Raw genomic sequence first — 27,362 nt, 5'->3', positions numbered from 1 at the left:
AAGCAACCTCTGAAAGCTTGTGAGATTAGAGCATAAGCAAACTGTATAATTCTATTAAGATTATCAGCAAAACATGGATATGATTAAGTCAATGACATTATTATTTTAAGTGATATTCGCCTGTTCATTGAACTTGATCCTATTATAGCTCTTAGAAGACTGCACCATGTTCATGATGCCCATAAAAAGAAATTTTATGGCAAACTAGATGAACATTCAAAACTCAAACATGTGAGCGCCCATCCTATGATAAGATTAAGGAATTTAAAGGAGGATATAATTAAAGAAAAAAATTAAAAGAAAATTTGAAGTTCTTTGCTTTCAAAATTGTCATCTTTGATGTAAACATACATTATCATTTCCCAGAATGACACAATGCCCAGAAGTCTAAATTCTACACTTTGGTATTACCCTAAATACAACAAACTATACATTTTAGTTTCTCCCCTCACATGATCATCTCTCTCTTAAGCCATAGGTTCTTAACCATTCCCCCTAATAACAATGAAAAATGGAAGATATACAAGCCTCTTATGCACACCATAGGCACAGAGAAGAATGCAAAAAAGCATGCAGACAATATTACTGGGAGTACAAATAAAATCCGCTTCCTCCAGAGATAGGATAGAGGATCCCTTCAGCTTTCTGCTCAAAATACCATCCCTCATTTCATGCCTCCGTACCAAAGAGATGCCTGCCATGCTTGAAAAAGTCATACAGGAAATATTCATTAAAGAAAAATATTTCCTGTCATTTTGTGCTCCAATTGCCCCACCATCTCTTCCGCATTTTCTCTTCAGGACTACCAAGCTTTTGAAGTGCAATTTTTGTCTCCCTTAACCGAACCTTATAATCCTTCTTCCAGGTCCCAAACCGGCCCTTCAGTTTCTGAAGCTCTTCATCTGGGTTTATGCTGGAACCTGACTGCCTCGACTTCACCTCAACAAGGAACGCTGCATCATCCTCAAACACCTGTGTCTGCTGCTCAAACTCCTTTACAAGGTTGCTAACTGCACTGTGGGCACCATTAGAATATCTTACGAGTCCACCATCAGAAGCATCAAGGTGTCTAACAGCACTCCGGGTGCCATTAGAATTTCTTCCAAGTCCAGCATCACAAGCATGGAACTTTTTAGCTGGAGTACCTTCAGGTGTGCGGGTCCCAGCAGATAAGGTATCTTCAGAGTCATAGGAGTGCTGAACTGGTGATGCATCAAGCCTTCCATGGTGACTTGCCATATCATCAGCAGCAAGGCTCTTCTTGGCTGCAGCTAAACTCACCTGTAAATGACATGCATGATCATTTGGGCATGGTTTTACAGAAAAGGATTTCAAAGATTTTAAGATAAATATGAACTGGACCATATTCAAAGTTGAGAGTTTGTTGGCAATTCATTTATCTAGTGAAGCAGTTTTCTAGATTAGCAATTGTCAGCAGATTAGAAAGGACAGCTAACAGTTACAGAGAAAACTAAGGTTACATCATTACATGTTTGTTGGGACAACATAGTAACAGACTAATTCACAACATACATTTTACTCAGAGACTATAGTAGCTAAAGATACTCATGGTTTAAATTTATGGCTGTTATAATTGCTTCTATAACAATTTTAGAGGCCCTCCATCACATTATATAATAAGAGATACTTGAGCACTCGCTATATTTTGGCTGGTGTCCACTTTTAACAACTGTTATATAATAAGGGCTGGCATATGACATTTTCAATTCAAATAATACTATTCTGTCCTCATTCCAGCTCCAAAAACAATATTTAACTCTAGACAGTGACATACTCAAATCTTGCTATTATTAATTCATTATTTCCCACTGTAAAAACTAATGATGACTGTTATGACAACCATTGTTTTATTCCCAAGGAAAATCATATGTGGGGCTTAACTGGGGTATAATGGTTATTTCTGCCATAACAGTAAATAATGGTCGCAAAGGGATCTATTAACAATGAATATCACCATTTCAAACCCAAAAAAAGGGATTTTCACCATTTCTAAAATCTTGATGAGAATTTCAGAGATAATGGAGTGCAAAGAAAATCAATCTAGAAACTCACCTGCAAAGAAGTCAGCTGTTTCTGCCATGTCTCTTCCATAGACTTCATTTTTGCCTCGTACTCTGACCATCTCGTCTCATACTGTTGAAGTTGTTGTTTTAAGATGGCATTTTCTTCTTCCTTTTCTCTCAATGATGCCTCTGCCTTCAGAACCCGCCTCTGCAGTTCAGCCAAAACAGAAGGGTGCACCTGAGCGGGCTCCTTATTGGTATCCTGACAGTCAGAAATTTTTTGTTTCAACTTTAGAAGAAAAGAAGAATAAAACTTTCAAATAGGAAATATGAAATGAACAAATGTATCGTCTAGCTGTCTCCCAAAGTGCAGTGCTGGAAAGATCTAAACGGGATATTATGAATTTATCAGCAGCTATGCTTTCCACTGCTAAAGAACAGAACTTGCAGCTGTACAAAGAAAAGTAAACTTACAATCTAGCATGTGAGGACTTGCATTGCCAGGTCTTTGATACAATGTTATCAGGAGAATGCGTAAGAATTCCAACCCAGAATTTCCATTTTAAACTTACTGATCGATAAGATTATTATAGCCATCAAAGTATTTGCAGAACCGTCTTCTTTTATACATACTGGTCTGCAAATTCTTAACTCATGTGCCTTTCATTGAGCTTTCCCCTCTTGCCAACCAAAATTGACTCAGATTGGTACAATGGAGCCACCACAAGAATAGTGTTTGCACAAAAAATTTTAATGTAATGTAATTTTATCTTCTTTTTTTTCTGAAGATAAAGAAACAAAATGATATAAACAATGCTAGTAGACCTTTAGGGGCATTGTGAATTACAACAAATTGAATTTAGTGACTGCAGATTAAATTCTGTGGCTGAGACTGAATTTAGTAACTACATATTAAACTGTCTCATGAGAATTTCTTATGTAATTTATTTGATGAAGCTATCATAGAATTGCTTATTTCTGGTACAGCATTTATGTAATTTATTTCATGAATATATCATAGAATTGCATATTTCTGGTACAGCATTTAGCTCTGAAGAGCCAAAAAAATCGAGGTAGAATGGATAGCATCATCTTCAACTCCTAGCATTAGCCAGAATAAAGTACCTTCATTTCTGGAGTATCCTTGTCTGCATCTTTGTTAGCTTTCCCTAGATTGAGCTCTGACATCTCCTGATTTTGCAGAAGAACAAAACAATTCCTTGCCAGCCACCCACGAATTACTGCAAAAGAAAGAAAATGAGAATGAGAAAAAAAAACACTCACTGCAATCATAAAGAGGCCACACTCTCTCTTTTCAAGCAGCAAATACACTACCGCACTGCAAAAGTATAATATCCTTCTGCTGGTCATCAAACATTGTCCTAGCAATCCGACGCCTCGCATGTTTTTGTATGAGAACAGATGCCTTCCATCTCTTCCTCGAAACTTCAAATTCACACCTTGCTTTTTCACCTCGGACAACTACACAACACAGTTCCAATAGAAGGCATTAAGGTGAAACACCCTCAGATACAATCATATGAAATTCTTCTGGAAAACGGGAATGAAGTATTTTACCGATATTAAGCAAAATAAGAGAAAAGGAAACAATGGGCATGTTACAGATATAACCATAAATTTCCATAGCTTAAAGAAGTCCTTGAAAAAGACGTGGCAAAGAAAAAAAAATTAAAAAGAGATCCCTTCAAACAATTGTTAGCGTATTAGATTATCTAAAGCATATCAGAGATATTATATGATGTACAAGCATTACATGATTGCAGTGTAGTTACTCCTTTCTTGAGTGCTTGGTAATAACGACGGGCTTGATGACCACGGAAGTTTTTCTGAACCGAAAGAATCCCTTGCAGAGTGTGGTTTCTAACATCTTCTAATGCAGCAACCTACAAATCATACATGCCCAAAGATAAAAGGTATCCATAGAAAGAATAGTACAGAAACAGAAATACCAATCCCAAGCCCAGAAGATCAATAAAGCAAGGTAGTACAAGGTTAAGTGACTAAAATATATTAAAAAAATGAAATTGTGGATGTATATAAATCTTCTCGGTCCTTGTTAGGAAGTAAAAAAGCAATGGCAAAGGAGGATTCATTTATTCAATCACAAAGAGAAGTAACAAGAATTCTAGGGGTCATTTTTTACCGTTAAGACAAGAATATTTAAAGGATACATAAACACATACATGCATATATATATATATATATATATATATATATAAAATATCATGTGCATTGTTTTGATTAATTTGAAGTGTAATTATTACACAAATTGATTCAGCAAGTGTTAAGAAAGAAAACAAAACTAACAGGTGCAGCAACGAGAAAAAGTCAAGCATTAGAAGTAGTTCTGCAGCAGAAGGTTTGAGATGTAAGGATTATGCTAAGGACAGGCTAGATCCCCTTTTCTTCATATATTTTTTGTGAATAAATCATGTGGAAGATTAAGACATGTTCTAGTGTTTGTCTTGTGGTGATATTGTGGTAATTGGTGAGAGAAAGCAATACAGTTTCAGTAGGTATAGATATGGATGAGGTCCAAAACATAATCAGCGGCCAAGGGATACCCTGATATGATCATATTTGCTATCTTGGATATGATAATTAGCAAAGATGAAAGATTGATGAAAGCATCCCCACTACTGCTAAAGTGAGGAAGGTAAAGTGGAAAGGTGCTTCTGGGGTATCTGCAATCACTACATGCTTTTGAGGAGGAAAAGGACTTAAGTTATGTAAGTAATGAAGCCATCTTGCACTAATCAGAATATATGCCCAGTTACAGAGAATCCAGGTGCTAATAAAATCATTCACATAATAAAGCTTTGTCAACATTGGAAGAAAATCACTGTAGAAACGAATGATGATTTCAGAAAAGGCAGCCCATGCTAGTTCATTGAGGCATGTTGGTTATGTCTATTGTGGTATGGTAACTTAAGGAAGTCAACTGCAATTTTTTATCTGACAATTGGAAATGCAGGTCACTGTAGAAATGAATGATGCTTTCAGAAAAGGCAGCCCATGCTAGACATGTTGGTGGTGTCTACTGTGATATGGTAACTTAAAGAAGAATCAACTGCAATTTTTTATCTGACATATGGAAAAGGTTCCAACATTTCAGAAAAAAAGAAGTCCCAAGACTTATTACAGTTGCAGGTCACACGAATTGAGTATCAAACATGAGTAAAAGCAAATGAATATTAATATACAAAATTCAACAAAGGAATTTGTAGTTACGGCATATAAAATATATTCAATATTCCAAATGTCAGTAGTCTCTTGGATAAGAGTAGCCATAGATTAATCTAAAAACTATCCAAGTTTGTGATTAAAATTTCTTTAACTGCAAAGGGTATCTAGTTCAAGATAACCTCAGAGACATCCCGGCTTCATGGGAAGACATCTATTGATCAATAAGGTATAAATTTAACAAGCATAAATATGTGAATGAGCACTAAAGGAATATAGGTATCAGAAGTATATGAGAAGACAATCACCTGCCCAGTGCGGAAAAATAATTTTGTGTAACCAACTTGATACATCTCAGGTGGGACATTAAACTGTTGTAGAATGGCAACTGAAACACTGAGCGGATCCTGAGATGCAAGATTCTCTAAGAGAAGAAATCCGTACCTATATGAGAAATACAAGGCCCGTCAAGAACCGTCATTGATATTATGATAATGTTTCTCTGAATGCTTGGGAAGAAATTCAAGGATTACCTTTCAGCAAATTGCTGGTGTGTCATTCTAGTTGGATAGCCTGACCTTGATATCCGGACAACTTCCAGTACTCCACAGCATCTTAGCTGTTCGGCGACAAGATCATGTTGATACATGCCAGGAAGTTGCTTACTGTTTGGCTTAATACATCTAATAAAGTGAGGTGTAGTATTCTCTAATTGCTGCATCAGCTTGAATAATTGACCCTAAAACATATCAACAAAATACAGAATTACATAAAATGCAGTGAACTCGTGAAAAGAATTCCTTCATCATGTCAACAGATTTTAATTTCATGTGCATTGATCTTTTTGGCAGGCAGGAAATGAAGCAATAAAAGCAATGAGAAAACAGCAAAATTGGTGTCTTCACATAATGGTTGAATTAAACTTAGTTCTGGGGCTGCTACTTTCAGATGAGAGTTATTGATAATCAAGTAATTTGTTACAATTTCAACTAAACATTTTTATACACTTTAAGACTTGAGCATTAACTAAGAGCATTTCAACCATGGCTATCAAACTATCACAGAATAAAAAATTGTGTGACTAAGTTGCCAGTAAGAATCATTTATGTAGATATTAAAGTAGCAAGACTATTTTTAACTAATATGGCCATCGGCATATCTAATTTGACTCCTACCATAGTCTTAATTAAAGAAATAATTTCTTAACATATTTCCTGACATGTGTAAGAATCATAGTCATCCTAAGATTTTGCCAAGTAAGTTCTTATGCAACTTAAGACTCCAATCACAAGGACTCATCTGTATAGGAATCCTTTTTGCAAGGTTTCGCCCACAGGAATATAAGGGAAAGTACTCAAATTAAAAGCTTAGTTGCCAGAGACGAGAGCAGATGTGGGAGTGGAAGAGGGTGCAAGTGCAAGGAAGCAGATACTTCAGAAATACTTCTAGCAAGAAAGTGCTTAGGAGGCAGGTGCACATTCGAGATTCTAAGAAGATTCTGAAGTTGGTCCATTATCCTAAGTAGAAGATTCTGGCTACTAAGATTAAAAGATCGATACAAAAGAAGGCAAGATACTTGGTTTCACTAGATGACTGATAAAGCTTAATTTCCTTGTCAAAATATAGCCCTTATAGTTTGGCAATCGAATGATATATTACTCGAAACATCAAAACGAAATATAGTTCAAACTATAGGAAAATATGGCCAAAGCAATCTCATAGGTAGAAGCAGACAAGACAGTAGGACAAAAGGTAGATAATGCAAATAAAGAAACACTATAAACTTAATCAAATCCCAATGCTCAAGCCCATAGAATCTCACACAAAGATGAAGCCGCAACCATATAGCTGGTGCACGATAAGTGATCTTCAGATGAACTTCGAGAAAAGATGTGTCAAGGTTGGTATAACTGCTAATGATCATAGAAACATTATACTCATGCATGGAGGATGGAGCAAACACTAGTAAAACAACTTGGAGCACATGTCAATAATCTCAAATCATAACAAAACTAATGGATGGACCACTTGCCCTGCTAAGCAAAATAAAGTTTCACAGACGCTAGAAGTTAAGGCCCACTTAATTACTTGTAATTTTCAAGGAGATGATCTTAGACCTCACAAGCTATCTAGAAGTAGGAGATTGAACGAATGATTATAGAGTTACAGTCATGAGGTAAGACCAATTTTTCCAATCAATTCCATGCTAATCAAAGTTAAATGGTGAGTACAGACCACAAAACACTTAATAAAATGCTTGTAGAAGAAAACAGAAGGCAGTGAACATGAGCCATGAAGATGTACACTAGTAATCACAATGATTAGATCACGCGAGTCGTGCTTGTCATGCAAGCTAAACACCAAATTGGGGAGGCGGTTTCATCCTATGTAATATGGACCCTTTAATTTAGCCTTAAGCAACCACACCTGACACTTTAACACGGACATTGGTATGACACTTTGACACGATTTAAGAAGAAATTTTAAAAATATTAAAAGGATCCGATGCTTAAGAGACACATCCATACCCGACACAAACCAGAGTCCATGTAACATAGGCCTCATCCAACATCAATGCATGAGCTGGTCATCATAAATTCAAAACCACCAGTGAAGTGCAGCAGTGTGAAGGAGACAAGATGTTATGACCATGTCGTACACAAAAGAGGGGCAACAAGGCACAACCACCAAATAACGAACATTTTCTGGGCCACATGAAATAGAGAAAACTCCAATAAAATTAAAATTGAGACTAAAAGAGAACATAAGGATGAGAAAAAGATATAAAATGCTCAGGGCACCCATATCACCATAGGATTGAAAAACAAAATGGAGATGTGAGGGAGGAAGTAGATGACATCAAAACACCACATAAATAGAACCCATATCACCATAGGATAAAAATGGAATATATAAAGCGCTCAAAGAAATCTAGCAATAATGTCGAAGAAACGCCAAAAAGATGTCAAAGAGCAGAAGTGAGCAAGTTCAGTAAATTGAGAATCAAACAAACGTAAACTGCAAGGTTCAGACAGACAGCAGAAGTCACCAGTGAGAGAAGATGAACCTTGCAGAAAACTACAGTGGAACTCGAACATAAGGTCCCTGAGAACTTGGAACCAAAAACTTCAAGCTTGGTCAAAATTTGATGATGTTTCTAGGGACTGGCAGTGAATTTGCAGTCCAGCTGGAAACTCCAATAAAGAATCATCATAACAAGATTGACACGGTAACCAAATCAAATATTGAAGATTGGCATGCTGCATAAGCACCTCATATTTGATCTTTGAAAATTATGGAACAAAGAAAATCGATATGATTTTAAATCATGGAGCAAGTGAATGAATAATGCAATAATGCAAAATGAATTAATACCCAATATATGTGCTTTAAATAGGTTATATGCCTCTTGCTTTAAAAAAGGAACTTGAATGCTGAAAAGCAAGGCACATCATGACATGTATTGTGCCAATGCCTTACCAGCAGGGTGGCATTAGCATGGTACCAACTGCCTGCAAGTACTTGGCATGCTATTATGCGAGTGCATGTGATGCACTGGTATGGCACAGTATGCATGTGCCAGAACCAAGTTGGCCCCAGCATGCAATACTTCAATCCTTCCATAACACTAATACTCACAAATGAAAGTAAAAGTTAGGTCTGTTCCTGATTTAATTATATGTAACCCATACATAACACAATTATAAAATTACAAAAAAGATAACTGGCCGAGAATATTTATTTGTCAGATGATAAAAAAAAATATCTGTATTTAAATGAGGCAATACCTTAAATTTTGTCCCAACACTTTGCTTTTGTGAATCAACCCTACTTGGTTGTCGAAAAGGACTGGATTCCTTCTGAGATTGACTAAGTATATTGGAGGCAAATAGCTGAGGAAGTTGACAAGAACATGATAAAAGCAGCTCGATAGAATCCGAATGCAGTGGGTCTCTATTCTTCTCCAAGAAGCCACTTGTGTCATACAAAACCTGATATTACTAAAGTGTTAAACTGAAAAGTTGATTGATTGCAATATAAAGTATTAACATGGAAGGTGGCTCTGTAATAATCACAAAGTCAACTGGATCATACTGTATCTGAGATTTTTCAGAACATGGGATTATTGCAGAATATCAGGTACGCAAAACTGTAACCACTTGAATCCACATCTTTCAAATATGTATTACTTTTCTTCAGTTGATCCACTTCACTATTATTTTTGAGCTGATTATTTAAGCAATGTCCTTTAAAGCTGTCCTAACTCCTTTTATTGTTTACTTAACTAACCACATCCATGAGAAATTTCTCCGATAAGATATAACATTGTCAAAGAAACGAAAGCAGAACCAATGTGGTTAAGCTAGGCTTCTGGAGGTCATGGAACAACTATTCTCAGTTGAAATTTTTAAAATGAATATGTTCAATGTTGTACTCAGAATTTAAGTTAATACTGATGCATTGAAAATGTGGTCTCCTGTATGTTTTCGAAAAATGCCCAATATTATCTAAAAATAAACATAGTTAAGAGCATGACTCTATGAACTTATGAAGTATCACATTCTCAAGTAAATTACACTAATAATTCCAAATCATAATACTATATGGAGTATGATTGCAAACAGACTAAAAATGCCCACTAACTAGTCGCGACCTGCTTAGAATAAACATCAAATAATTACTGACCTCTCCAGCATAATGACAAATTCTGAAAGCACCGCCACTTTCCCCCTTAAAGCAGGGGCTACCACTCAGGTGCTGCTTGAGCTTGTTAGCAAATGTCAGATCAGTTGCTTTAGGGAAAGTTGACTCTTCATCCAACAAAGACAATAGGCCAAGGGGTTTCTGTCATGCATCAGAAAGAAGGATCCTTATTGTCATGTAACACATGATATGTCCAAGATACGAAATCATAGAAGTGCATATTAATATTATCAGGAATGACAAGCATAAAAATGTTATAGCAATTATGCAATTGTTAGGCCGGCTTGCATGCCAAAAGAACATTATCATCTATTCTTATGCTTATTTAAAATAGCCATGATAATGGCAAAACCTTTTTAGAATTATTGATGAATATATATTCAATAAGGTTCTGTAATAAATACAATTCAGAAAACATATCCTGCTGGCAACAGGTCAGCTTTATAAATCAAAGTATGAAATTATCAAAGCCTGAGAATGCAAAGACATACAAAATGAAAAAAAGATACACTTGAATCACATAAATATATGCCAACGCGAAGACTATGGTCAAACATCTGACTTGCATCATTAAATAAACTCAAGTTATAAATACATGCAATAATGTAAAACAAGAAACAAAATATCATGTCAGGCAATAAAATAGGGGGGAAAAATCAAGTCAGGCAATACGTTGGCATCAACAACCATGATAAGCAACAAGTTAGGACTGGCTTTGAAACAAATTTCTTGACTAAGTCAAAGTAAACAAAAAATAAAATGAGACTTCAAGAAGGAGGCCTCCAGCAGCAAGAATCCACCAACCATTGCCCCAGATTCACCACATTGTTGGAACCACCTTAGGGCCTAGAGCTAACAGAACTCAATGGGATTCTCAGTCATGGCCTTTCTAGCATTTTCTCTCACACAAAAATGAAGCCTGTGCTAATTTCTAGAGAACATATACCTGATTTTAAAATTTAAGGACTAGAAAGCATGAGATCTACCTTGATCGTGTAATTTGAGAAAGAAAGGAAAAAACATCAGGAATTACTTATCTACAATTTCACAACAGATTGCAATTTACGACAGATACCTTCTCAAACAGATTTAGACAAACAGTGTTATCGACAAATTCAACATTGGTCCAGTCAATTCCATCTTCTGTATACTCCTGCAAGGAAAAAGGACATGAAGAACATGAATTACAGAATGGACAATGTAATGCCCGAATTATACAAGAAAATGTTCACCAAAGACAGTCACAAACTGCTTGTAAAATTAAAAGTGAAAAAAAAAAGAACAGAAAAGATCATGCAACCAGGCTGCATCAACAAATGCCTGATGACAGATTGAGGAGAGCAAAAGAGAGCCAACATCATTGGAGAGTTTTGCAGATAATTGTCAGACCATATGCAGACTGAACATCTAATATTGACTATAACAATCAGATAAACAGGTGGCAGTGATACCAGATGTCAGAAAGATTATGCGAGAACAATCAAGTAAGATGCTGAGATTGCTAAAGTTACGAAACCAGAAGAGATGTATAAAAAAACACTATTAACTACAACAATATATCATAGTGTTTTACAGGCACTAAAGTTTATTGTAAATTGTTTACATCTTGATCATCAAAATGATTTCAGGGTTTAAGTACACTCTTAGCACGTTAAATTTTTCCTGATCAAGACATAACAATTTACAATAAACTTGAGAACATTGCTCGGTTGAGAATATTTGATGAGAAAAAAGCCAGAGTTCTCTCTGGTGAATGGTGATCAAAGATCAGATAATTTTGAAACCAAGTTATGTATTATTATAAAGGTGTAGCATTAACAAAAATAATTTTTGCCACCATAAACAAATCTAATACTTAGGGTATCTGTCTCTTATTGAAAACTAGAGAATAGAAGTTCGTTGTGACCAAAGTCATGTTCCTCATATGTAGACCAGAAGGATTCTCAATTATCCACCCTTTTTTTCATATAACTGAATATGATTGTTTATCTTGATGTATTTTTGTTGTCTAAATTCAGGTTAGCATACTTTATGTACTAGGATACTGAAGGGCAAGCCTGACCAGAATGGTTTGCAGCATCTGAAATAAATTGGACTCAGTTAGACAATTACTAGAGAATGTTGAAAAGGGTTTTTCATAGAACAAAAACAGAAATACAAACATGGGTGATGGCAAATCAAAAAAAGCATAATTCAGTCTTTTGTATTTTTGGAATATTTGTTTAGGTAATTTTTAAATTAGTTTTAGAGTCCTATTTTAAGTGAAATTGGTGCAAAAGAGTTATAATTTAGGTATATGTTGGCTGCACAAGTCATGAAATCACTAGGATTTGATTTTTTGTTGTTTTAGGTATCTTTCTATGTAGCATTATGTGCTATTCCTATTTTGCTTTTCTAGGAAATATTTTGAGGATTAGTTGCTTGCTTATCAAGAGTCGTAGATTGCTAGGAAAGCAAGTCATGTAAAGCCTATAAAAGGATTTATTAGGATTGAATCAAAAGCATTTTACATGATTTGTTTTGAACAAATGAAGGGATTGCTTTAGGTCAGCTTTGGCCTTTCTTATCTTCCTTTCTTGCTATCCATATTTTCTTTTCTATATCTTTCTTCTTCTTCTTCTTTTATTACTTCACTTTATTACTTCCGTTCTACCATTCTCCCTTATTTCAACTACTATTCTTCTTCACTGGATTGTTGGAACTATAAATTGATTTTCTGAGAATATTAAATAAAATTAGCTTTAAAATGTTTTAACCAAGGTCGGCCGAACAGGACCAAACCGTCTGGTTCAACCTGTACCAAGCCGACCCAGTAAGGAATCGAGTCGATTCGCCAATTAAAATCAGGACCAGCTCCGAACCAGTCGGAACCAAACCGAACCGGCCATAACTGTTCGGAACCGGCCGGTTCCGTTCGACCTCAGTGCGAACCGTCGGGTTTGCACTGCATCAAAGCTCGGTTCGGAACCAGGCCCCTCCCCCTTTCCTTCTTTTGTTAAAAGAAGATGTTGGGAAGGCCCGAGGCCTTCCCAACATTTCTTCTCTGTAATGTGTCTCTCGGCTTTCTCTTCCCCCCAATTTGCAAAATCATACCGATTCGGCATGATTGAAAAAAGATCCAAGCCTAAATAAGGTATGCTTTCTTTCTCCTATCTCATTTTCTCTATTTTTTTTTTGGAGGGGGGGCTCCAAAAAATAGTTCGAAATTTGCAAAATAAGGAGAGACCATCGTTTACGAGACACAACTGCAAGGTGGTCTTTGAATCACCGATGAGTCTCAATTTATGCATGCTACACATGATAGGGACCACAGTGCCCGATCTGGTAGAGCCGCAAGGATATGATTGCATATACGAGACAGGCTCCTCGAGGTTATTTATGAGGATACGATGCAATTGCAGATGATCTCGCACGTGGAACAGAATCCATAGATATATCAGGTTTCGAGTTGTATATTGGATCCTATTATCCGCAGCCACTAACAGCCTATGACCTATATGGATACGGATATAAATATGGTGCGTCTGAGGCTTCTTTCGAAGCATCTTACAGATCAGATTTTGCTGTCAGCTTATTCGGATAGGCCTCTTCACGGCCGTTTTATCAACCAAATAACACCTCTCAGAGCCAAACCTTCAGCAAAAAATCCGAGAGTGCTTATAACCCAGAGCGCATTCATTATGGGATGCAAGACTACAACGCCGCTTGGTTAGAGAGGTGGGTTGATCTGCCTCCTAATTATACTAATGATCCGGATATCTATGAGAGACATCGCCACTCAAGAAGATTTTAGATATCGGTATATATATTGTACTTTAAATATATGTAATTGATTGTATTATTTTATATTTTTTATCTCACTAGTTGATTCTAGGATATTTAATGTTACTTCTTATAGCATGCAACATCTCACTAATTATTTTATATTTTGTATCGCTTTAAAACAATAAGATGTATCATTTAGGTTAAACTAGGATCATAGAAATACCAAAAAACATCAAAAAAATATAAATAAACATCAAATTAAACTTAAAATCATCGAAAAAGTTGAAAAAGATTGAATACTAATTAATTGAACTTGAAAACTCAAAAAAAGGGTCTCGGTTTGAAACCAACATGCCTAAGCATACCGTGTGTCCGTACAGTACCAAATCGGTACCGTATTGGTACCGTACCAACCCGTCTGCTAACCGGTACAGGTCCTGGCACCGGATCGGTGAACCTTGGTTTTAACCTTTTGTTGTCCTACATCAATTTGGTATCAGAGCTCAAGGATCCTACTTTGTTCTTTCATTCTTCTTCTTGGTCCCTTTCTATTCTCTTCATTTCTTTCCCCGTTTGTAATGTTATCAAATGTGGACTTGAGTTTCAAAATCTATGATCTTCATCAACATGTCAAAAATGGAAAAAGATTTTTAAGCAGTTGGCCACTAGATTGATTTCTTATTAGTAATGATATGATGTCCATAAATGCTAAATTGCAGGCAATTGCAGCGACACTAGGAGTTGGAAAGCTTCCTGCAACGTAACCACATATCAAGAGTCGCAAAATTGAAAAACCATTGCAAGAAGAGCCCACATTGAGGGTTCATCACATGGAGAACCTATCATAGGGGATCCATCATGCAAAGATGCTGTACTTGAAGATTGAAAATCTCGCAAATGACGATCTATTAATTATTTTAAAGTAGAAGATCCCAATGATGAAGATATGCATGAAGAGCACTCATGGTGAGATCAAGTCACAACCCTAAAGGCAATGACAGAGATCGAGAAATATGAAAATCCATGATTGATTTGTTAGATTCAATGAAGATCATCATCAAATGTATGATCCAAAATCTGTTGATTGTCAAGCAAGACATCAGACCAACCAATCAATGGGGTGATTGCAAGAAAATTTGGTGTGGCCTTCATCATCAGATCTAGGAGATTCAATGGTGGATCGAGCTTATAAGTGATATCATGAAGATTTTGAGATCAAGATCCATGCATCGGAAGCGAATAATGGAGAATAAGAAAAGTATAGTTCAATTTTCTGTATTTTCCAGAACTTTATTTAGGTAATTTTAGAATTGGTTTTGAGAGCCCTTTTTTAAGTGAAATTGGTATAGAAGTCCTATCTTATGTATATGTTGGTTTAGACAAGTCATGAAATAATTAGGATTTGATTTTTTAGTTGTTTTAGGTATCCTTCTACATAAGTTAAAAATATGTGTTATTCCAAGTTTTATCTTTTGGAAAATATTTTGGGGATTAATTACCTGCGTATCAAGAGTCTTAGTTTGCTTGGAGAGTCATGTAAAGTGTATAAAAAGGTCTACTAGGGTTGAATGAAAAACATTGTATGTAATTTATTTTGAATGAATGAAAGGATTTCTTTAGATCAGGTTTGGCCTTTGTTATCTTCCTTCTTTCTATCCCTGTTTTGTTTATTTCTTTCTTCTTCTTCTTTTTCTCTCATTATTTCACTTTGTTTCTTTCCTACTTTCTCCTATTATCTCTTATTTCTGCTGCTATTCTTCACTGGATTGTTGGCACTGCAGATTGATTTTCTGCACGATATTAAATCAGATGTATGCTAGATTTAGCTTTAAATTGTTTTAACCCATTGCTGTCCTACATCAATGGGCATTTAGGGAAACTTCGTTGTTGCATATATAGAGGATAATGTGACGAAATAACTAAACATAATAGCATGGTCATCTGTAATTAAAAGCAAAGAAAACCAAAAAGTAAAGGTCCGATACAAATTGAATAACAGAAAAGGAGAGCGAAGGGCCTAAGAAACTATGATGAAACCTACAAAGAAGGATACTTAAAAGACTCTATAGCATAGGTACCTTACATAAATTTGTTGATGAAATAACCCCAGCATGAATTTGTTGATAATATATAAAGTCTTCCCCATATAAAAACAAAAGCTATGCTACTTATGATTAAGGATACTAAAAAAATTTCTCAGATTACTATAAGTTTCTGCTCTGGAAGTTTCTTTCACATTGTCTCACTCTATGGTAAACACTTATTTCAAGTATACCCTGTGAATTAGATGACATATTGCACTTAGTCAACATTGTCTAGTTGCGTTTCCTCTCTTTGTTCCCCTTCACTTTTCATTCTTTTCAGCTACAACATTTTCCATACTCTTTCCCCAATCATTTGTCAAACACTAAAGTTTTCCTTATTAAAAATTCAAAAGAAAAACCACTCTCGAACTTTACAACTAAACATACTAGCACGTTCCATCTAAGTTATTGGTTTTCAAAAATTAGGGCTTAAAATAACCTCACGTTCTGAGTTAAGTGAAACCTAAAAGATATAAAGCAATGGAATAGATGGAGGATTTTCTGATCCATCCTGAAGTTTGTCATAATCTAAAGAAGAATCTTACAGAAACTTTAATTGAAAACATTTTGTCAAACAAGATAAATAAAATAATACACAAATCTATCAAGATTCGTCCTTGAGAAGCTGACTACAAGCATTTAGAACCATCTGGTATCGTCCATGTGATGCAATCTTAGCATTAGACTAAATGTAAATGGATAAACATAAATGCCACCTCTTGTTCAATTTTGAATAGATGTCGATTGAAGTGCTGCTGTAGTCTCTCATTAGCATAGTTTATGCAAAATTGTTCAAAACTGTTCTTCTGCAATATCATGAAGTGTTAGCCCAACAAGAAAGATTGAGTAAGAGAATCAAATATCTAATCAATAAGTTATTTTCGACCATGATCCATACATGAAAGGATTCAAACCCATAAATATCTAAAATACTTATGGATCTCCCAGTACGACATTTTCCCATTTGGAGTGAGTTGTTAATTTGTTCTACAAGCCAGTCAAACAAGCTAGCATAAATTGATTTTGCCAATGCATCCCTGGTGTCAGTCGCCTGTAAGGAAACAAATAAAACATAAAATTCATCAAATATGTGTGGTCCGAACAGAAAATAAAGCATCTGAGACATAAGGACATTTCGCACCTGTGATAATGTAAGCTTTTGAACAATATCATCATTGCCGGCTCGAATTTTACGAGTCGATAAAGCTAGCATCAAGTCAGGAACTTTGCAGCCCAACAAATTTGCTGCATTGACTACACCTGTACCGAATGTATAGCCAAGAGAAACACTTCATATTTCTACTTAGGTGAAAACTTGTACTAGCATATATGACATAATAAAAACAAAAAATCAAAAACCTACAAATGTTACACCAACAAAAAGAAAAGTACCTTCACTCAAAACAACTTCCACATGGTTTTCATTATCAATTACTGAGAAGTCAATGTTACCCAGCCATAATACTGCTGCAAGCATAGCAAATGCATTCTCTTGATCTTCCTTAGGGATTTGAGCAGTGTCCAAGGCTTGCTGGACATACGTTAAAAAAAGAAAAAAGAAAGAATGAAAGAAAGAATCAGTGTCGTGACTAAAAGTTTTTAAAGAATAATAAAGATCCTCAGAAAGATAATAGGTCTGACAGCACATTGTTTTGAAAATTACCATCAACATTTGAAATCTTTGAACATCATCAACATCATCGATTCTCATGCAATCACTTTGCTTTAAATATTCGTATTCATTGGCTGTTTTTAGCTTCAATTGCTCTGTATTGCAGACATGCAAGAAAGTCAATATCCTTGAAGGACATATTAATATGAAGTATGCATGTGCGCACTGTGCATGTACATGCATATATTTGCACGAATTTGTGTGCAAAGCATGTTTATATTGTTATAAACTTATATTTAACTAGAAAGCAATATTTAGGAGTGCCATAAAGTTACAAGATTAAAAAAATTAGATTACTGAGCTCGGAAGAATGAATTCCAAAACAAAACTGCAGAAAACAGTAGCTACAATTGAGTCACCCTTTAAACCAGTTGTAATACAGTAACTACGAGTTAATATTTTCAAGGAATGTGTGCTTCATATGAAGAACAATATGACAATAATCCGTCCAGTAAAACATAAACATAAGATGAAATCTAGATCCCTCATGGGAGGAAGATTTGGATGCACCTCTTTTCATGAATTTTTACATCAGACATAACCACAATTTGCATAATTGCTACATTTTTTTCAAGCGTCATAGAAATACCAATTGGATGAAACGGCATAAAAAAGACACAAACAGTTGTGTTTAGAGTCTTTACACTAAGTAAAACCCATTAACAGTGACAACAATTAATATAACAACATAACCACCTTTAAGATGGGGAGGAGCTCCTGCACAAAGTTGATAGAAAACATGGTATGATCTTTCCCCTGTCGCTCTCTGAACCACCCTTGACTGCTTAAACAATATATAAAGTATTTAATCTCTGGAACAGCACAAAGCATATAGGTTAAATATTAATTGTCAGGTTAATACCTTTTCGAGTAGAACTGCTTGGTGTTTGATGAACAGGACATAGCAAATGAAACTTATCAGTTTAGGTGAATGATTATGGAAATTATCTAAATACATCTGAAAAGATGCAACAATTTACAAAAATATCCTTACAAGTTTGGATATTGGCACCACAAATTTTTCCAGCAGAGCTGAAATGTATTCCAATCAGTTTCCCCTGCATCGCATCAGAGAAAATACATTGTAGGTCATTCAGCAGATAACTTCAACTCCAAAGTACAACTTGAGAAATTCAACATGCAAGGTGAACTCACAAAACGGCTAGAATTGTTATTTCTCGAAGTTTTTGCATTTCCAAATGATTCCAGAATCGTGTTTGTGTGCAGAATCTCATACTCTATCCCACTGCCACCCCCAAGAGCAGCAAGGTATTGCATTGCAATTTTTGCTGTTTCAGTTTTTCCAGCTCCACTTTCACCACTGATTCAAAATAAGTTCTATCAACAAAGTAATCTAACTAAAATGTACATGCAAATCATGAATCTATCAGAAAAGCAGACAAGTAATTTAATAGCATGATTGTATTTGAATACTAAACAAAAAAAGTTTACCTTATGATGATAGATTGATTTACTCCATCTGCAGGATCCACAAGAAGATATTTTAAATACTTACATAAAAGTTCATGTATAAAGACTTAGAAGTACACTAGAATTCATAGAACTACAGAATTTTCAAGGAAAATATTCTTCCACCTCTCATCATTTCATTGTAGGCAGTATCTGCTATTGCATAGACATGTGGACTGTCCATAAGTTTCTGCCTATAAGCAGCAACAAAATCATTTCCATATAGAGGAACCTTTTTAAAAGGATTAACTGCAACCAAAACAGGCCCAGCTTTGGTCTACAGAAAGGAGAGGAATTAAGCAAATCAATAAACGCATGCAAAAACTGAATGGTGCAAGATGACAAGCAGCAAAAGTCTTTTAGATATAATGCTTACATAAACCAAATCACGAGAATATCTGTACTGAAGATTCTGAAGAACTGAGGGCTCATTTAAGTAACTGAGTTGTATAAGATCATGCACACCATCAAGGATGTCTGGGTTTGCCGGCAAGAGATTTTCTACAGAAATTGTCAGAACCTGAGCAGAATAATTTTAAATAAGTACATAAATGCCACTAATCTGAATGCTTATCAAGGAACAGATAAACTTAAAACCTCACTTTGCCATCAGACAGCAGAACATTAGCATCGCCTCCAGAAATTGAATGAATCTTCCCTAACTCCCACTTAGAATCTGGAAGGCAGCACCAAACCCGCATTTTCTGAAACAAAAGAGACAAACATCTGTGAATGAGTCAAAGCAGTTTCAGTTGAAAGTAATGAAGATGAAATCTGGAGACAAAAAATTTAAAGCCATTCAGACTGTGGTATTAAAAGTTAATTAGGAGCATTTGCAACGGATATTTATTTAGCTTTGTAGTTCAAAACCACCAGTACTATACTTATAAAACATGAGCCATTCAAAAAACAAATACAAATCAGCATCAAGAAATGCATGATCAGCATTATAGACCTTCACAAGTTCTGATTTATTAATTGGCTTAGACTATTGAATGTTTGTGAAATAATGGGACATAATAAGTCCTTTTCTGCATCAAAATGCAAATTAAAAGTGAAAAATACAGAAAATGCATAATGTTTCTTATTTATATTGGCAGTAACATTATGTTTTTACAAGAGTTATTGCTTGCACAATTGTACTTTATAATTTTATCCATTTTATTTACTAGAGCTCATGTAGTACATTAGCGGACCATAGCACACTATAATTGTATATCTTGAGTTTAGCACCCCCAATCATGGTCAGCAGAACCGTCCCGAACCACTCGGTTCGGAGCGTCCTGAGCCGTACTAGCGGCGGACCGGAACGGTTCCGACAAAGAAACCGAGACGCGGTTGCCGGAGGGGGAGAAGGAGATGGAAAAAGAGAAAAAGAGAGAGAGAGAGAGAGAGAGAGAGAGAGAGAGCGGGGGAGGGAGGGAGAGGGAGAGGGAGAGAAAGGAAGAGAGGCCAGAGAGCCTCCGCGTGGAGGAGGCAGAGGCTGGAAAGACGCGGAGGCAGGGCTCTGCCTCTGGTCTCCTATTTTGTTCGAAATAAGGGCCCAAAGGCGGCCTCTTTTATTTTTGCGGATTTTAAGTTGAAGTCGGCAAACCCATTGCCGACTTCACTTAATCTTTTTTTAAAATTGAAAATGAATTTGCCGCATTCAACTTAAAATCTGCAAAAATAAAAGGGCCCCCTTATGGGCCCCTATTTCAAACAAAACAAGGGACTGAAGGCGGAGCCCCCCCTTTGCATCTCCCCGGCCTCTGCCTCCTTCCCGCAGAGGCTCTCCGGCTTCCACCAGCCAGCCTCTCTTCCTTCCTCTCCCTCTCCCTCCCTCCTCTGCTCTCTCTCTCTTTTTCTCTCTCTCGTTCTCCCTCTCCCCCGCCTCTACTGTGTCGGTACTGGGCTGCCACGACACGGCCCAGGGCTGTACCGACCCATGCCACCGAGCAACTAGTACAGAGCCCAATACAGGCACAACAGATGTTGCCCCCAGTAGTAGTCCTTTTGCCATCATCTAACCCAATTCCTCAAGCTTCTCGAAATAAAAGTGCAAGGATTAACTAGCAAGGCACATCGCAAAGGCTTCAATATGACAGTGGTAGTTTTACCTTTGACAGATGACTCACCACCATAAAATTGTAGCTTTCATGTGCTTGTTGCTAATGTGTCAACTTTCTTTCACTTCCTTGACATAAGATAAAGCTTCAAAAGGCAATGAATTAGGTAAATGAGTTGCATCCCAATATGGAGAGTGTAAGGCATCATTCCCCCTAGTGTAGCATACTTAGCTACCGTTGCAGGATCGAAGAGAAAAGAAACAAAGTGAAAGAGAATGTGGAGAGCAAAAACCAAACACCACCTCCTATTAAGTGGAACCAATGAGACACTTTTGGATAACACTCTTTATGCATCAAATGAAAGGTTTACCTTCATATGGACTAGTTATGACCCTTCACATGTATTAACATTTAATGCAATACACAAGGTTCCAAGAGACACGTAAAAAACTCTAAAAGACATTGACCACAAAATAAACTTCAAAGCCCTAAAAGAGTAGTATTGATAAATAAACTCCAAAAGGAACATTACCAAGTTGGCATAATTAATTCAACACTCTCCCTTATGGCAACTTCAGAAATCAAACCTAACATGGCTAAAAACTATTCAATTTTTTCCTTGAACGAAGCTTTGGTGAAAATATCAGCTACTTGGTCACTAGTGTCCATCCTGACAAGATCAACTTCTTCCAACACCTTCATTCTAATAAAATGATAATGAACTTCTATGTGCTTTGTAAGAGCATGGACTGTAGGATTAAAAGCCAATTGGATAGTGCTAAAGTTGTCGCAACCAATCTCCACCAATTTGTTTATAGGATGAAAAATATCTTCCATAAGCCTCTTAACCAAATGCCCTCTTTTGCAGCTAGTGTATCCACATTATACTTTGCCTCGGTGCTTGATAGTGCTTTAGTAGGTTGCTTCTTGTTGCACCAAGAAACCATTGTCAATCCAGTGCTAAAAATATTACCTGCCATGAATCGCCTTATAAATGGATCACCAGCCAAATCCGCATTAATGAAGCCACTTAAAATAAACAGTACATCTTTTTGTAAAACAAATCATATGATAAAGTGTGTTTTAGATACCAAAATATCCTCTTAGCTGCCTCAAGATGAGGCTTTCTAGCCTTCTAAATGAATTGGCTAATAGCACCCACCGGAAAAGAGACTTCCCACCTACTTGAGGGCCCTTTAGGCCCCAACAAACATCCAACAAATATGAGGATCCTTTAGCTCCTTCCAACATCAACTCTCAATTTGAGATTTTGCTCCATTGGAGTAGCCATGGGCTTGAAGTTTGGTGCATGTTAAACTTTGTAAGAATTTTCTTGGCATATTGTTCTTTAAAAGGAAAAAGGCCATCTTTGCACTTTGTGACCTCCAACCTAATAAAATGATTAAGCTCACTGTGAGGACGCATGCAGGCATTGTTTAGTCCCATATCAGCTATGCACTAGGTAGGTTCTAGGTATGCAGGCATGTGTATAGTTCCACATCGACTATGCACTAAGTAGATCTTGAGTACTTACACAGGACTAAGGAACTCAAATAATACCTTCTAGCTAGTCTTTTTGGGTGAGGAACTCAAATAAATAAATTATCAAGATGGCACAATTAATTCAGCACCCAAAATTGTCTATTATCCCCAACTCATAATAGAGGTCATTCATAATCAATGCATGTTAATAAGTTATGCATAAGCTTCAATCTCTAGAATTTTTTCTTTTTGGTTAGATCTCCTTGGTTAGACGGCACATAATGTCTTTAATGATTATCCAAATATTTCTCTATCTAAATAATTAGCTCCCAATATCCATAACTCCTATGGTAGGTAATTGCGTAGACTTTGCTGATGATGTAGATAATAACATTTAAGTTCTAAAAATCCAAACAATGTTTCGCCAACTAGAAAGCCATTGGACTTTGGTATTCGTTTGGGGCTTTCGATCTTCTCCCTCGAACTCTTGCCTCCAATACTCAAAAGGTGACCGAAGATCTAAGTTTCACAAAGTTGCTTGACTAATCACTGAACAATAAAAAAAAATCAATTTTCTCACAATATCTTCCGGCATACAAGTTCATGACAACCACATATAAAAGGATGTGTTTCCTTTCTTACCAAAAAGTGGTCCAGTTGATCAGCATTGTCCCATTTTTGATAGGTCACCATTCTTTACAAAGGTCTTATTGTTCTCCAAAATCAAATTGACTTCAAGCTGCCTCCATATCTCCTCTAATGCCCCAATTCATTATGAAGCCTTTTCTCGCATAATATAACTTATTCTCACTATTTTACCTTCTCAACATCCTTTTCCTTGATTTTCTTTGAGGTTCTATCATATTTATTCCATTTGTTCTAAACAAACATCCACTAAACTGACCCAAACCGGACAGTGCTGCCCATATCTAACCGAACCAACACTAAATCAAGATGGTTGGGTGAGTTAGTTCACTTTATAATCCTCCACCAACATTCGACCAAAGATTCTAGAGAGCGCTTGGTCTTTATTCTCGCTCACTCGCACTCTCTTTCCTCCCTCTTGGATGCCGATTGACACCGACCAGTACCAAGGTAAGCCCCCATCTCCCTTCTCCCTCCCTCCCTCCCTCTCCTTCTCTCGCTCTCCCTCTCTTAGATCCCCCCACCCTTTCTCTCCCCCCTCCCTCCCTCTCCTTCTCCCTCTCCCCCCTCTCCATAAGCCCTCTCTCTCTGCCTCCCATGCACCTCTCCCCCTCTTCCTCCCTCTCCCTCTCCTTCCTCCTAGTTCGGTATGCCCTGACTCAATATAGTACTGTACCAAATCAGTCACTAGCCAGTACGAGCCCCGCTACCAGTTCGGCAAACCTTGGTTTTGAATTATCCCAACCTTGTTGTACTGCATGTTGACTAAAAAGTCCACCATTGACCTTCCAAACCAACTTATTCTCTATCCTTTGCATTCCTTAAGCTGTGAGAGCTTTGATCTGGCCTAGTTTCATTGTGTGATCCCTTTAAGATTTTTTGTATCCTCTCTTTTTTGGGTTCAACAATATGTTTGTACTTAATATCTGGATTATCATTGTTTCCAGGTTAATATCTTGCATCCACTTTCATTCCAATATTATTGTCATGGCAGCTCCCTGGCTTATGATGCTTCCCAAGTGCCAACATAGATATTCAACTTGTTGTTGCACCGTTGGGTGACGTGTTTTGTCACTACTCAGACCAATATTATTGAGCCTACCATGAGGTGGCATCTTAATGGCACAAATCTAGAGCCTCTCTCCCACAACAACAATCTTGACCTCCAAAGCATTAAGCTCCATCTCAACTAAACATTTGATTTTCAATGACATGTTCGCCAACAAAGAATGGAATAGAATCAACATAAGATTTTCTCTCAACTAATGACCTTAATGAGTCATCTCTGGATGTTGCATAACTAACTTCTGGATGTCTTAAATACATACTACACTTGGCGAGAAAATAAAATAACATTCCAATGGTTGCACAGCTGTTTCTCCTAAGATAACCTCCCTCAAGAAAATTTTTCCAATTCAAAGCCCTTTATGAAGGAACCTCACAAGGAGCTTTTGCAAATCTACCAAGTCGACATAGGACAACCTCAATATCAATCCTCAAAATGAAATAGTGTAATTAAATTTCAAATTTCCAAGAATTCCCTCTCAAAATGAAAGCTCACAAATAATTTTAGTTCTCATATGCAGAGTCAAGTTTAAATTAGTTTTCAATGTGCTAACCAATTTATTAAGATTTCTCACTCAGAATGGCTGCTGAAATTGTAAAAAAAAAATGTATGCCTTTGCTTTTCTGATGTATATTAAAATTAAGTTTCCAACTTATCAATTAGAAAGAGCAAGAAGTCAACTTGTGAATGCTACGTTTAAAATATTTCACAATAAACTATGTAAGTCATCCTCATATCATATTCTGACCTGAATTTACTGAAAATAATGCACCAATGATTAAAAGTACCCTACCAAACCTTTGTTTAAGAAGAAGGAAAAAAATAAATCAAAATAATACTGACGACTTAAACATAATCTGATAGCAAGAGAAAATACGACCAGACTAAAGCCTATTTCTAATTCTGACCTCAACCTAACATTAGCCCTCCATATCTAAGCTATGGTCTTAACAAGAACAATTACTTACTTGACTGATGCTTCTCTTTAAAGGCAATTTTGCTGATGATATATACATGTGATACATATATATGTGTGTGCACCTATATATATACATATATGTATAGATAGATAGACAGATATAGATAGAGAGAGATAGATGTTCCAGGAAGATTCTAAAACATATCATTGAGTTGTACCAAAGTACAGTTCCAATGGTATTCCAGAAGTAAACAATTTAAATGATCTTCAGTAACAAAGTGCAGATATAAGTTGTGATATTTCTGTACTGAGTCAAATTGGAAGGAAGACAGGAAGTTATACGTACCGAGTTTTCACACAAGGTTATGGAAGAGAAACAACGACTTAAGCACCCTTGGTCCAAATTATTGCTAGGCAATTAGCTTTAGAAGACTAGAGTTGGAACATATGAATTATTTGCAACCAAGCCCTTTAATGGCCAGACATCAAGCTCTTGGTGAGTTGCAATTCCTTAATGCCCCCCAATAGTTGCAAAGGATTCACAGATTAAAATATTTATCTCAAAATTGAGTTCATCCTTAGACAAACATGTGATATTTAACACGAGGTAGACCATATAATCAATCATCACTATTGTCAGCTTTAGGCAAAGATTTAAGCGACATCTTAATTTTACTTGAGATTTGCCATCAAATAAACATGTTGTCTCAGGAGATAGTATATCTAATTATATTGATGAATAAAAATCATGCTAAAGGTAAAACTTTGAAGAAAATAATTTTTGATTTTAAAATACTACAAATTAAGGAAAAAGATTTTTTGTCTTACTCCAAGTGAAAGTATTCATTCAAAATAAGTGAAGTACGTGAAATGGCTCTGAATCTAAACTAAGCAAACCAGTGAACCAGGTAAATGTGGAAAATAGCATCCTAAAGCAAGTGTGGGAAGAAGGCTAGAGCGTAGGTGGGGCATGCTAGGTAGAAGATTTCAACAAACTTACATATTGGCAATATGGCAATTATAGAACTATCACATGTTACTTCTAACATTGTTTAATACTTCAATTAAATGATTTACGGAAAAAGAAACAGTAATATTATGTTCAGAGCTAAAGTAACATGGTACAGTAATGTTCTAATGCCCGCAAATACCATTAATTCCAATACAGTGGAAGTTAATTTACTCCATGTACATTCCCACAAGGCCACCATTCTTTCATGTTCATGTTTACCAACATAAGAAACTAAGTGTGCTGACCCTTTTCTTCCAACGAAAAGAAAGAAGTTACCACTATCTAGTATATACAAAGAAAATACATCCAACAAAAAAAATTGAAATTTAAGCCTTGTTACCTTCTTTAGGACCCAATTGATGGTGTCCCCCCACCCTAACTTCTCTTCCAGTGAAGTTTCCAAAGGCGAGGGTGCAGCAGAAGAGTCTAAACTATCAGATTGATCCTCTCTTTCCTCGCAGCTCTCTAACTCTGGCATCTTAGCATATGGAGATTCTTCTGGCTGTTCCACCTTAGCTATCCGCTTGCTTCCAAAAATCCCACCTTTGAACAGCACCCCCTTATCTTCCATCAAAGGCTGGCGCTCTATGTTCTCTTCCTTCTTTACAGAGTCCAGCAAAATTTTGGGTGGACCACTTTCGAGCTTAAACTTGACGGGCAGTGACCTTCTCGATGAGGGCAGCCGGCCTCTTGAGGTGGGACGAACAGGCAATGCCGGTGGTGCATCTTTTGGCCGCTCATCCCTCTGCCGGATGGTGTCAAGCATCAACTCCAGCGAGCTCCGAGCCACCATGGCAGCTGACATCGTGACTCTTAAACCCCTAATTCACCGCACTAACAGGAAAACCCCTAAATTCCTCAATCAAGCATCATCAAAACCAAATCATTCCTCCAGTTCCTCCAATATTCAACTCAAAAACGCAAATTTCCTACAGTTCCAAATGGGAAAAGAAATCCTTTCTCAATTAATCAGAGTTAAAAATTAGAAGTAGAAAAGTCTTACAGTTTCCGCACTGCAAAACAAACAAATAAGTCATCAAATTAAAATTCCAAATCGCAAAGAACCTGAGTAATGATTGGAATCGGCAAAGAGACTAAAAAGCCGCAATCTTTGAAGAAAGCCTGCACAAGAAAGCTTCTCATATGAAGAGAGGAGAGCGTAACAGAGGTGACATTGATCCAAAATCGAAACCCTGGCCCTAATTTCTGCCGTCCGTTGGAGGTGGGGACTAGAAAGCGCTCCCTTGGAAGGAAAATTAGGGCTTGC

The 27,362-nt window shown here is 36.6% G+C and overlaps 1 protein-coding gene across 1 annotated transcript; it reads right to left on the bottom strand.

Annotated features, from left to right (window-relative positions):
* Positions 1–54: 54 nt before the first annotated feature.
* On the bottom strand, positions 55–27,362 carry LOC103714771 (myosin-1-like). Its single transcript, XM_008802174.4, has 25 exons — positions 27,161–27,362; positions 26,436–27,024; positions 19,526–19,627; positions 19,300–19,443; positions 19,050–19,200; positions 18,906–18,933; positions 18,609–18,774; positions 18,448–18,511; positions 18,316–18,329; positions 18,150–18,234; positions 17,445–17,548; positions 17,174–17,312; positions 16,923–17,041; positions 16,680–16,832; positions 16,498–16,587; positions 11,008–11,085; positions 9,915–10,073; positions 9,017–9,220; positions 5,762–5,967; positions 5,537–5,672; positions 3,799–3,928; positions 3,360–3,506; positions 3,150–3,265; positions 2,074–2,286; positions 55–1,281 (listed from the first exon to the last, which is right to left on the bottom strand). The coding sequence occupies exons 2-25, from the start codon at positions 26,898–26,900 to the stop codon at positions 751–753; spliced, it is 3,744 nt and encodes a 1,247-aa protein (XP_008800396.2). The 5' UTR covers positions 26,901–27,024; positions 27,161–27,362; the 3' UTR covers positions 55–750.

This window comes from Phoenix dactylifera, chromosome 11 (assembly GCF_009389715.1).
Source record: "Phoenix dactylifera cultivar Barhee BC4 chromosome 11, palm_55x_up_171113_PBpolish2nd_filt_p, whole genome shotgun sequence".
Classification (NCBI taxonomy): Eukaryota; Viridiplantae; Streptophyta; class Magnoliopsida; order Arecales; family Arecaceae; genus Phoenix; species Phoenix dactylifera.
This window is presented reverse-complemented; position numbering and strand designations above follow the sequence as displayed.

Bases quoted from the DNA above. Each gene is read 5' to 3' on its own strand.
- LOC103714771 (XM_008802174.4), bottom strand. From the start codon at position 26,900: ATGTCAGCTGCCATGGTGGCTCGGAGCTCGCTGGAGTTGATGCTTGAC. The intron at 19,444-19,525 runs GTGAGGTTTTAA...TATTCTGCTCAG, and splicing joins TTCTGCTGTCTGATGGCAAA to GTTCTGACAATTTCTGTAGA. The intron at 16,588-16,679 runs GTATGGATCATG...ATGATATTGCAG, and splicing joins ATGGGTTTGAATCCTTTCAT to AAGAACAGTTTTGAACAATT.